We start from the raw sequence: 13023 nt of genomic DNA, 5'->3' as shown, positions 1-13023 counted from the left end.
TTTGGAATAAAGACCAGATTAGTGGCATTAACATCTCGAATCAGACCACCATCATTGAAAAAGCTCTTCACAGCCATGCAAACATCCATCCCCACTAGGTTCCAATACCGTTGATAAAACATGCCAGGAAAGCCATCCGGACCAGGAGATTTGAGAGACCCAAGCTGAAAAGTAGCCTATTTTATCTCCTCATCAGAGAAAGGGCGAATAAGAGATATATTCATGCTTTGCGTAACAGAAGTCTCTACTTGCCCCAAAACCGAATCAAAGTTTCTAGGTCCAGTAGCTTGGAACAGAGAAGAGAAATAATCATGTAACTGCTCATTAATCTCACAATTCGAAGAAACCCAACTACCACCCTTCACTCTGATCTTAGACAGCTGGTTTCTTTGGCATCTGAATCACTGTTGCATGGAAGAAAGCCGTATTCCTGTCACCATAAGAAATCCAGTTAAGTCTTGATCGTTGATGGAGGTACATCTCTTCTCTTACCATAGCCAACTCCAGATCCTCCTTTAAGGCTTTCTCCTCTTTGCAGATAAGCTCCGAATAGGGTTGTTGTTGGACCCAACCGAGACTATTCCTCAGGCTTTGAATTCTTTCCTTGTTGTTTCCAAATGTTCTCCTGCTCCACCTCTTCAAGGAGGCTCTACACCTGTTGAGCTTCTGAACTATAGAGGCACAATCAGAGTTGAAATTATTAGGACCCCACGCCTCAAAAATAACCCCTTCACATTCATCACTAGTACACCACATCGACTCAAACTTGAACTTGTAAGGGACGCGCTTAAGAGGAATGCAACAGTTAATGATAAGAGAACAATGATCAGACCCTGGTAACAAATCATGAAAAACTTGGGCATGAGGGTACAAAATCCTCTAGTCTATGTTTGCTACAGCTCTATCCAATCTTTCTCTAATATTTGCACCTCCTCCCTGGTTGTTGGTCCATGTATAGAGCGATCCTTTGAATTCCAAATCCATTAGTTCGCAATCCGATAGCAATTGTTGAAATTCTTCAATTCTAGAGCGCCTACAAACTCCTCCCCCTTGTTTCTCTAGAATAGACCCTACTTCGTTGAAATCCCCTACACACAGCCAGGGAAAGTTGCTTTCCCTATGAATAGAACGCAAGTAATCCCAGAGCTCCCTTCTTCGTTGCATTACCGGGGGTGCATAGATAAAAGAGCAAAACCACCTGTTACGATGATTGGGCCAGTTGACTATGCATCTCATGATATTCTTCGACTTGAACTTGACCTTGTGTAGACACCCCATTCTGGTCTGTCCAGATAACGCTATTTTACGGTATTTTATTTCCCCGATGATGAAATGGATCAAGAACACCCGAAAATGTTAGTATGTTTGAGCTTTGAGCATTCCAAAACCCTTTCAGATCCTTTCAAATTCTCTAAACCAGAACCAAAAGGCCTCAACAAAACCCAACTTGCATACGCCGGTAATCAATTGGCGTGCGCCGGTCCTCTGCCACGTGTCAGTCATCGGTCAACTTTGACCGTTGACCAAGCCCAAACTGGAGTACGCCAGTCAAACTTCCGGTCAAACTTGTGTTTTTAAGCATGCAGAAGCCATGGGTAGGGGTCTACAGCACTTGAGAACCTTCCAATCCACTGAAAAAGTATTCTCCGCCGGGGGACATTTTCTTACACCCATCCCATCACCTTTCTCCTTTCATCCAATAAGAAGGAAGGCTTAAGGGCTAAGGCTCCAGTCCCTTTGATTGGCCTTAGCCCCTCTCTCTCCCTCTCCTCCTATATAAACCCCCTCTCTTCATCCTTGCAAGGGGGTTACAAAAAAAAAGAGTTCCTAAGTCTCTTTCTCTATCTCTCTCCTTTGGTTTCTTGTTTTCTCTTCTTCCACCACTTGAAAGAGTAAGCAAGCAGCCCCTTTCATACATCATCCAAGCCCAAACATTCATCATCCATCCTTCAAACCTCAAGCTCAAGCTCAAAACACACCATCAAACTTAAAAGCAAAAGGTATACACCTTTGAACTGTTTTCTTGTTCCGATTGCTGAGGGGAGCTGACAGGGTCAAGGCTGGTAATCAATACCAGTCCTGGCCCTAACGCTGTCAAGGTTTCACAAACAAAAAAAATCGTTTCTGACTAGAATCGGTGTGCGCCGGTCATAAGCCCGCGTACGCCGATCCGTGGCAGAACGTACAGTTTTAAATTTGATCTGTTTGGAGTCTGTCTGGAACTGGCGTACTCCAGTTCCAAGCCCTCCAGAACTGGCGTACTCCAGTTGTGAAATGGGGTCCAGATCTTTGTTTTATGTTTTATTTCCTGCCTATTCATCACCTTATTGCATGCTAAAAACTAGTCTACTACTTTTTGGTATTTAGAACTGTTTAGTTGTAATATTCAATATTTGTCCATATCTGTTTTAGAAAGCCTCTGGGATGCTTTCTGGTCAAGTTCCAGAACCCAGATGATGCAAAGCCAAGCATTGGGTAAGGGGTATAACTGGCGTACGGTCTCATGCGACGGGCGTACGGTAGTTATGCCAAGATCCAGTGGCTGGCCCTTGTATCTTAGCTTAGTCTTGTCCTCTTTTGCGTTCCCACACTGTTTATGGGGTGTTCCGTTTATTTTCATGGCTTAAAGCCATCTCATCTGTCTGTAAAATATATACATCCTGTTTGTTTGAACTGCATGGTTTGTCCTGGGTGTGCGCTGGTCCCTTTCCAGAGCCCAGAGGGTTGCAAACAAAGACTGTGAAACTAGAAAAGTGGAGTACGCCAGTCTCCCTGTGGCGTGCGCAAGTCAAATCAACATGCAGTGGCTCGGCCAGTGCATGCTGGTAGAACTTGCTCATGCCCCTGCGGGGCAGCGTACTGCAGTTTGTCCAGTTTGCTCAGTGCTTGTTCTCAATCTATATTTAGCATTGCAATCAAGCCATCCATAAACATTTCGTCACATAATTGCAACTTGTTACAGTGCTTTAATCCCCATTATCTGTTCCCCCGCCCTAACTGGCTAAAAAGTGATCAAATGAGAGAAAAATGCAAACGTTTTATAAAATGCCCGAGTAGAGACCGATCTCCGGATTGGGCGAGAGAGGTGCCATAAAACCCTTCCCCTCTCGTAACCTGGCTCCCGAACCTCAGATATCGAAGGTGACGACGGTCCAGTCTACAAGCCTTTTCAAAAATCAAACAAACGTGGCAAACGTTTTCGAGTTCGGTTCCTTGGGTACTTCACCACTAAAACCCGAGTGGCGACTCTGAATCGAGGCGTTTCGCCGCGCTTTCTCCGAAAAAGGGGCCGCGCCCAATCTTTTAAAATGGACCCAATCGAGCATTTTTGGGGCGCGTGCCCACACCTTGATATCCACCTCGTCTTTCCACCATAAAGCCAGACCTCCAGATAGGCCAACAGGATCCACGTAACAACACATCGAGAAGTGGAGTCTTCTCCTTATTCCTTCTAGGGTTTCTCTCTTATTTTTTGTCTCCATGAGAAAAACCACTAGGGGGCAATGGGTTGTGCACAACCCTCGTAAGATCTGGAACGTCAGCGGTCGCCCCAACACTTGGACATTCCAGCTGATAATCACCATTGGACCTGTGGCTGATTAGGGCCAGCCACTAAAGCCCGAGAAACAGATCCCAATTGAGATTCTTCATTTGAGATAGCCTCCTCCAACTCGACATCCTGATTCGCTTTAACACTAGGAATCTCAGCTTCATGAGCCACATTTACCTCCAACAACTGAAGATCAGATGGGCGAGATCGAGGTACTCCCTTCTTCCGAGGACTGCGACGAAGGCCAACATCACCTTTGACAGGTCTGCCTTTGGATAGCTCGAACGAAACCGAAGTAGCAGGATAAAAGGTGGGGGGAGAATGAATAATAGGGGATGGTGGAAAGGTGATGAGAGCAGAATCACCATCCCTAATGGCCAGATTGGATTTCTTCAGAGGCAGATTATCCTCTGAATCTTCCTCATATTTACGCTTGATACTAAGAAAGCGATTAAAAATATTAGAGAGACTAACCTCAGCCTGGCCCATAAGAGGGTTTTTGGGGGGCTTTAGGGAGGAGGACTTATCACTCTCCAAATCCACTAAGGTCCGATGAGAACTGGATGGGCTATCTGGCTCTTCCACAAAATAATCCAACTGGCCCGAGGTTAGAGATCCAATTGGGCTTTGAGAACTCAGCCCACTTGCAGGCTTAGGTGAAGGGGTTACTTGAATTGCAGCCAGGGTGGCCAAAGCGTGATGTGAGCCTACGTCAGTTGACAAAGGTCCAACATCCTTTGTTTTATTGCCAACGAAGCCTACATCAGGAGATGACACCTGTAATCCAACGGGCTCCGCAGAGGCCTTCTCCACCACCCCGGTCCGATTTTGGTCCGAACCAATCAGATTGTTTTTGTCACTATCAGAAAACGCCAAGGTGCCAGAGGTACTGTAGAGACCCATAATTATTTTCTCAAATTTTAAATGTTTAATATGTATTTGGATTATCGAAATATGGATAATGCAGAAGATATGAGTTGGGTCAATGTGAGATGACTTGTAAGTTGTGGGAGTTGATGATGTAGTTATATACTTGAAGGGTGTGTGTGTGAATTGGCCTATATAAGGATCAAAATATCAGGGAAGATTATTTTCTTCCCCCGTACGCCTCTCTCTCTCCCGTTCTCTCCTCTCTCTCGGCTCTCACCTCTCTCACCTTCTCTCTTCGATTTCATCGACCGCGAGTGAGACTTTTGAAAAATATCAAGTACTAAAGTTGTTCTTTGCGACGAGAGCTTTCTATCCATCCAAGAAAATTCACGATAGGAGCACTTCGAAGTTTCCTCCATGTTCGGGCTTGCTTCTAACCTTCGAGGTAGGGATCTCCTGCCTTCTTTACATGTTTAAGTGTTGGTTAGATGTATAAGAATCAAGTTTGATCATCTATTTGAGTCTTGAATAAACCTATCGTATGCTGAAAATTTCGTGGGTTCTGGTAATCTGTCTTTTTGGAGCCTTTCTGCTAGGAATTAATTTTTGGTGCCTTCATAACTGTTAAAGTACGTTTTAATACGAAGATTTCGGTACCAAGATCATGCAAAACCGATAATCACATAATTAGTTATGAATTTTTGAATATCGGCTGTTTTCTGTATACGCGAATCTGTGCGTGGCTGTCTTCTTTTAATTTTCTGGGCGTGACGAACATTTTGGGTAGCTTTGGGTCTTTTACAGGAGCTGCATATTTAAGTTAAGAAGAGATTGGAATTGGAATCAAGTAATTTGGTTAAGTATACAATTTTTGGTGAAATCTAAAGTAGGGTTGGTTGATAGGTGCGAAAATGATTACGAAACTGTTTTTCTTTTGATTTTTGGGTTAATCTCCTCTTGTTTCTGAACCTGGGATTTTTACTGAGTGTAGGGCTTGTCGTAGTGCAACTTTTGGCTTTGGTTTCACTATTTTTGGGTTTAAGATGAGTGAGTTATGATTTTTCAATCAATTTTACTTATTTTCGTGTAGAATCTGACAGCACCGGCAGACTTTGGTAAAATGGCCATAACTTTTAGCTCGGGACTCGAAATGATGCACCATTTGTTTTGTTAGAAACTAGACATATAAAGCTTTCCAACGATGCATCCCATGCATCATGGGTATGTCCGAGCGATAACAGATTTGCACACAAAACTGACCCAAATTCTGCTTTGCACCAGTTTCACTGCTACGCTGAGCTATAATCGCTAGGCCATAGTAAGGTTATCCGAACTCCGTTTTTGATGCATGACCTATGGATCGAAGAAAAAGAAGTATACTTTTCAATGGTTCAAGTGTCGTCCTTAAATTAACGTTGTTTAATTGGATATAGTCTAATGTAAAGGATTAACTTTGCCAATTTGACATGTGGGGATACAATGGATTGATTTAGATGATTAGGTGTTGGATTAAAGAGAACTTGTGGTGTGTAAGAGATATGCATTGTTGGTGTATTGATGTTGATGTTGTTTGATACTTAGAGAAATATACACTTTTAGGGTATTGTATTGAGCATAAATAGAATCATTGAGTATTGTCTAAACATGTTTCCATTTGATTGAATGTTTTAGGAAGTTCGAGTCGTCACGTGGATCGAGGTGAGTGATTTAATACTTAAACACATGGTTTTGAACTTGTTTTCCTTATCAAGCTTATTTGAACATGTTTTATAAAGTATGTACTCCATGGATAACAATGAAAGGTGGACTTATTTGTGAAATATTTGCGAATCTATTTAATGGCATTCCCAACGTCCGGTCTTGCTAGGGGACGGCTTAATGGCTAGCAAGGGTGTTTGAGGTTGGTATGTGTTTTGGGATAATGCGTAGACGTCTGGCTTATCCACTACCGGGGACGCCTGGTAGCTTTGAATTTTGAATAGCGGAATGTGCATTATATTTGGCTTATAGTTTTGAGTTCTTTGTTTTGAAATATTATCAAATTATTTTGCATTGTCCATGGAAGGCATGTGAGTTAAGTATTAATCATTCACACGAGCTTTGGCTTAAGTATTTTCTTTTCCACCTTTCAGGAAGCGACGCGTAGTGTGGCAGAGTGTTTACTTTAGTTTGTAAATTTGTAGGTAAGCACAGCTCTGAGAGGTTTATCCTTTTGGTTTGTAAACCTATGTAAGACTTTGGTTTGTTATCAATAAAAGTTAACTTTTGCTTCCGCTGTTATGTTTAGCCCCTTTTGATCATCGCTTGCTTAGATGATATTTGATTTGTGATTTGGCCTTAGTGAGAAATCACTGGCATTTGTCATGATTAAGACCTCGAGGGGCGGGTCAGGGTTGTGACAAAGTTTTTGGTATCAGAGCATGGTCCGACCGAAAGTGTGGAGGTTCACATCGCTAGGGACACATCCTTGGGATTTATAGAACCTCAATAGAGTTTGAAATGGAAACATAGTCTCGATGTAAAGTATTTAGGATGGTTCCAAAGGTTATTCGAAGGGATTGTTTATTTTGACCGGAGCACTATTTATGACTACACTTACACTTACCCTCAGAGCTATAGGATGAACTCCTGTAACTGAAAATTGAATGCTTTGTGATTATGTGTATCTTTAGCGACTATGTGCTGTGTTGTGTTTTACTAGTAAATGGTGAAACTAAAGGTATTGAGATATTAAGTTATATACCTTGATGTATATGTGGTATATTTCTTTTTAGTTTTGAATGTCGAAAAAGAAATGTGTTTTGTGTATCATTGATTGGCATATGCGAGTTAAGGTGGATAAATCAATTCCTAAAGATGTACATGGGGTTAATTTAGAGCAAATAGGTATACCTTACCTATGTAGTTATCTGATTGGTATAAAATGTTTTTGTCTTTGTACATCTTTGTATATGTTCTTGCTTTTAACTAGTCGTAACCATACTACTTGACCTTTTAAATTGCCTGAATTTCACATGTGTTCTATTTTAGGAACATTGGGTATGGAAATAGGAGAGCAGAATGTGATGGTCGATTTTATTGTGCTATTTAAGAGGATAAGCTTAAATTTACAATGCATTGATATGTGTGCGTGCTAAGTGATGTGTTGGTTGTTAAAGGTGAATGTATATGGCGAAAGGTGAAATGCGTTCTTAAGACTTTGGGAATCTATCTCCGGATATTCAATTTGAAGTGCGACTGGCCACCGCAGCTTTATGATTGGATATCTAGAATAGAAGCCCTTAAACAAGATTAAAAAAAAAAAAGAAGAGAAGATTCGTACCCTACGAAGGAACTGAATATTGATAGTTCACGTGTCATTATAGTTAAAGATTTATACTTGCTTGTTGATCTTATATTTTGAAATATGGGACTATTTTGGTGTGAAGATTTCAATAGCAAAAAGAAGAAAACATATCACTTTGGACCTTGTTGCTATATAGGATACGAATAAGCAAAATGCTACTCGATTTCTTTTAATATGAAGTAAACGATTTAACTATGATGACTTCTCTCTAAAAATTAGCTTATTAATTTGTTTGAGCATAATTATGAAGAGTATGCATGTCCTCTTATCATTGCTTGATGGGTCTACTGTGAATATTGTTTTTATGTTCTATAAAAATTGGTGAAATTATAAATGGATAGGTAGGAAAAGATGATGTTAATGACTTTTAGAGACTTGACTTGTTATCATAATATGTTATAGATTGTCATATTTGGAGTTGCTAGAATTGAACTGTTTGTTTTGCTCTTTGTGTAGCTCTAGATGTTGATGTTCTATTAGAATAGGAGTAGAATGTTTCGGAAACAATTAGTGTCGTTGGGACTTATCTATTTCTGTGTAACTAGAATCGGTAGTTAGGTTAGGAGGACATGGGAATCTAAAATGTCTCCAAGAGTATTTGAACCATACAAGATTCGCTTTATATATAGAGATACAAAAAGTTGGACAATAAGCTTTGACAGACTAAATCACAGTTTGCTGCTAAAGTTATAATTGGGTGGATTAATAGGAACTGAAAAGGTGAAGTGGGAGCATAAGTGGAAGGGAACACATTAGACTTACACGCTGACATAATATGATGCAACATTGTTTGTTAGTTTTGACCAAAAAAAAAAAAGAACTGTCTCATCCATGTTTAGAGTTAATATGTAATGACGGTTACGCATAATATGACTTGTATATATTGTTTTGAGATCAAATCGTATGGTTGTCGAAAAACTAGATTGGAAATCCTTAACAAATTTGAGATACTTCTTACTTTCTAATAATCTTGAGCTATGAAGAAGAAAAAGAACCTTTTTGCTTCCTGTTGTTGAATTACTTATCTGATGTGAATACATGAAGCAATCCGGTAAAATAACGCCGTCAATTATTATGACGTACCAAGGGGAAAAAAAAAAAAAATGAAATTTTGTTGTAAGTTCAAACTGTATCTTCTGTTATGAAATCCTATTGGGATATGATGAACATTATTAATCTAATTCATTTTTGGTAAAGAAGATCACAGCTGAACTGTATTTTGCATCATGCCGTGGGAATTGGATTAACTTCCTAAAGGTTCGACTCCTAATATTGTAGAGTGTAATTCTGCATGTGTTTGGAATCTTTGGAATAAATGCATAAAATTATGGTATTGAATTGTGGACTGGTATAACCTTTCAATTATTAAACTGTTGGGTAACACACCTTATAGATCTAAGTCCTAATAGATGGGATATTGCTTCCGTTTATAACTTTCTGTTTTGCACATTGTATACTCCATTGAGCGACTTTTCCATAGTACCTTCACTAGTAGAAAGGTTACCTGAACTTCATTTTTGTTGTGTGACCTATCAAAAAAAAAAAAAAAAAAGGAAAAGAAGGAAGAAAATAAATTTACTTCCCAATGGTTTAAGTGTATCACTGAATATATGTTATTCCCTCACGTATGATCAGAACTGTATCTTATGGTCATGAATTAAAATCTCAAATTTTGGAAATTTTTGCATCTAATCACTTCGAGTCATTTTTGGAGTATTGAGGCATATTATCCTTTAATCTTATTGCATTGGTTGCATTTGGTTCTCTATTAGAGATAGAGAATAAGAATTGGGAACAAATTTTAGACATGTTAATACAGTATATTTGCAATTCTCCACCTCCGATTGAGAAGGGGGCTTTCCGCTTGTGTTCTTATTGGTTTTGTAAAGGTTGGGGTATATCTTTGAAGTGGAATTCGTAGCATACAGACTCGTTTGGACGCATAACTCATCTGGTGTAGCTTCTTATGTATGTTTATTTTAAAAGCTGACTGTAATCTACTTAGTTGACTTGTCTTGTATTAGTAGAGAAAACCTTAACAAGAATGATAATTTTCATTTAGACAGAAGGTGTTAACCTTTCTGGAGTGGAGTATTGCAGATTTACAAGATAGGGATCCATAGTTTGGAGGACATGTTTTGTGTTTCCATTTTAGATTTCAAAGGAAATTGGTGGACACTTGCTTTAGTGTCGAGTTTTATACCTTTTATAATTTTCAGCTAGTATCGGAATAGCGTCTCTTTGGAATGATAAGAAGTATTAAAGATGTTAGTTCCCAGTTAGCTTTGTCACTAGAACTGTCCTATATACACGATGTTTTACACGTAGATGTTCCAAGATATTTTCTCCAAGATTTGTTACATGATTACTATAAGAATCCTTCAATTAGATTCCAAGAAAAATATGAATTCCCGAGAGCGATCCGCTGAGATCATTAAGCGAGGAGAAAGAGGTTGTGACAAGCATGCATGTTTAAGTGACTTCACTTTGTCTTCTATGAATATGTGAGAGTGAAGTAAAATGGTCAAACACATTTGAAATTAAAATGCCTTCTATTACTTTCATGAGATTAAGTTGATACGTATAGCCTTGATGTTAAGTGATGTTAGAGTGTGATTTGATGATATCGTTTGATTAACTAGAACTCTAGTATGAATTGGTGGTTGATTTTAGTCTCATGACGATTCTGCGCGGAAGAAAATGTTGAAATGAAAAGTTGTGCCTTGAAAGGAAAGAGTGGATATATGGGGATGTGATGAGGTTATTCTAATGTGAGAATTTGAAATTGCAAAAGAAATGAAACGAGAAAAGATGAAATAGAAAGAAGTATTTGGACTTATCGTCGTCGTGATTGATATAAGTTTCTTGAATCTGGGTTCCGTGGTGTAGACTCGTTGTGTTATCTTGCCTGGTGTGTTGTTACATATCTAAATTGTTGCATGAATTAGTTAATTTGGTTTATCAAATTTCGAGGACGAAATTTTTTTAAGGAGGGTAGATTGTAGAGACCCATAATTATTTTCTCAAATTTTAAATGTTTAATATGTATTTGGATTATCGAAATATGGATAATGCAGAAGATATGAGTTGGGTCAATGTGAGATGACTTGTAAGTTGTGGGAGTTGATGATGTAGTTATATACTTGAAGGGTGTGTGTGTGAATTGGCCTATATAAGGATCAAAATATCAGGGAAGATTATTTTCTTCCCCCGTACGCCTCTCTCTCTCCCGTTCTCTCCTCTCTCTCGGCTCTCACCTCTCTCACCTTCTCTCTTCGATTTCATCGACCGCGAGTGAGACTTTTGAAAAATATCAAGTACTAAAGTTGTTCTTTGCGACGAGAGCTTTCTATCCATCCAAGAAAATTCACGATAGGAGCACTTCGAAGTTTCCTCCATGTTCGGGCTTGCTTCTAACCTTCGAGGTAGGGATCTCCTGCCTTCTTTACATGTTTAAGTGTTGGTTAGATGTATAAGAATCAAGTTTGATCATCTATTTGAGTCTTGAATAAACCTATCGTATGCTGAAAATTTCGTGGGTTCTGGTAATCTGTCTTTTTGGAGCCTTTCTGCTAGGAATTAATTTTTGGTGCCTTCATAACTGTTAAAGTACGTTTTAATACGAAGATTTCGGTACCAAGATCATGCAAAACCGATAATCACATAATTAGTTATGAATTTTTGAATATCGGCTGTTTTCTGTATACGCGAATCTGTGCGTGGCTGTCTTCTTTTAATTTTCTGGGCGTGACGAACATTTTGGGTAGCTTTGGGTCTTTTACAGGAGCTGCATATTTAAGTTAAGAAGAGATTGGCATTGGAATCAAGTAATTTGGTTAAGTATACAATTTTTGGTGAATTTCTAAAGTAGGGTTGGTTGATAGGTGCGAAAATGATTACGAAACTGTTTTTCTTTTGATTTTTGGGTTAATCTCCTCTTGTTTCTGAACCTGGGATTTTTACTGAGTGTAGGGCTTGTCGTAGTGCAACTTTTGGCTTTGGTTTCACTATTTTTGGGTTTAAGATGAGTGAGTTATGATTTTTCAATCAATTTTACTTATTTTCGTGTAGAATCTGACAGCACCGGCAGACTTTGGTAAAATGGCCATAACTTTTAGCTCGGGACTCGAAATGATGCACCATTTGTTTTGTTAGAAACTAGACATATAAAGCTTTCCAACGATGCATCCCATGCATCATGGGTATGTCCGAGCGATAACAGATTTGCACACAAAACTGACCCAAATTCTGCTTTGCACCAGTTTCACTGCTACGCTGAGCTATAATCGCTAGGCCATAGTAAGGTTATCCGAACTCCGTTTTTGATGCATGACCTATGGATCGAAGAAAAAGAAGTATACTTTTCAATGGTTCAAGTGTCGTCCTTAAATTAACGTTGTTTAATTGGATATAGTCTAATGTAAAGGATTAACTTTGCCAATTTGACATGTGGGGATACAATGGATTGATTTAGATGATTAGGTGTTGGATTAAAGAGAACTTGTGGTGTGTAAGAGATATGCATTGTTGGTGTATTGATGTTGATGTTGTTTGATACTTAGAGAAATATACACTTTTAGGGTATTGTATTGAGCATAAATAGAATCATTGAGTATTGTCTAAACATGTTTCCATTTGATTGAATGTTTTAGGAAGTTCGAGTCGTCACGTGGATCGAGGTGAGTGATTTAATACTTAAACACATGGTTTTGAACTTGTTTTCCTTATCAAGCTTATTTGAACATGTTTTATAAAGTATGTACTCCATGGATAACAATGAAAGGTGGACTTATTTGTGAAATATTTGCGAATCTATTTAATGGCATTCCCAACGTCCGGTCTTGCTAGGGGACGGCTTAATGGCTAGCAAGGGTGTTTGAGGTTGGTATGTGTTTTGGGATAATGCGTAGACGTCTGGCTTATCCACTACCGGGGACGCCTGGTAGCTTTGAATTTTGAATAGCGGAATGTGCATTATATTTGGCTTATAGTTTTGAGTTCTTTGTTTTGAAATATTATCAAATTATTTTGCATTGTCCATGGAAGGCATGTGAGTTAAGTATTAATCATTCACACGAGCTTTGGCTTAAGTATTTTCTTTTCCACCTTTCAGGAAGCGACGCGTAGTGTGGCAGAGTGTTTACTTTAGTTTGTAAATTTGTAGGTAAGCACAGCTCTGAGAGGTTTATCCTTTTGGTTTGTAAACCTATGTAAGACTTTGGTTTGTTATCAATAAAAGTTAACTTTTGCTTCCGCT

The 13023-nt window shown here is 39.0% G+C and overlaps 1 protein-coding gene and 1 long non-coding RNA gene across 7 annotated transcripts; one reads left to right on the top strand and one right to left on the bottom strand.

Moving 5' to 3' along the window:
- Positions 1 to 873: 873 nt before the first annotated feature.
- Positions 874 to 4430, bottom strand: LOC131303505 (uncharacterized). Its single transcript, XM_058330395.1, has 3 exons — positions 3672 to 4430; positions 3348 to 3570; positions 874 to 1260 (listed from the first exon to the last, which is right to left on the bottom strand). The coding sequence occupies exons 1-3, from the start codon at positions 4037 to 4039 to the stop codon at positions 880 to 882; spliced, it is 972 nt and encodes a 323-aa protein (XP_058186378.1). The 5' UTR covers positions 4040 to 4430; the 3' UTR covers positions 874 to 879.
- A 19-nt stretch (positions 4431 to 4449) lies between these two features.
- Positions 4450 to 13019, top strand: LOC131303506 (uncharacterized). Of its 6 annotated transcripts, none has more exons than XR_009192071.1 (4): positions 4450 to 4865; positions 6092 to 6118; positions 6553 to 12306; positions 12361 to 13019. It is a non-coding gene; the product is annotated as an uncharacterized LOC131303506 (long non-coding RNA). The 6 variants fall into 6 exon arrangements; XR_009192073.1 differs by lacking the exon at positions 4450 to 4865 and adding an exon at positions 5315 to 5979 and having other exon boundaries at positions 6034 to 6118; XR_009192070.1 differs by lacking the exon at positions 4450 to 4865 and adding an exon at positions 5315 to 5979 and having other exon boundaries at positions 6034 to 11191; positions 12419 to 12445; positions 12880 to 13019.
- The last annotated feature ends 4 nt before the right edge of the window (positions 13020 to 13023 follow it).

The sequence above is a fragment of the Rhododendron vialii genome, chromosome 10a (assembly GCF_030253575.1).
Source record: "Rhododendron vialii isolate Sample 1 chromosome 10a, ASM3025357v1".
NCBI lineage: Eukaryota > Viridiplantae > Streptophyta > Magnoliopsida > Ericales > Ericaceae > Rhododendron > Rhododendron vialii.
Note: the sequence above shows the minus strand (reverse complement) of the source record. Positions and strands in the feature narration are given on the sequence as shown.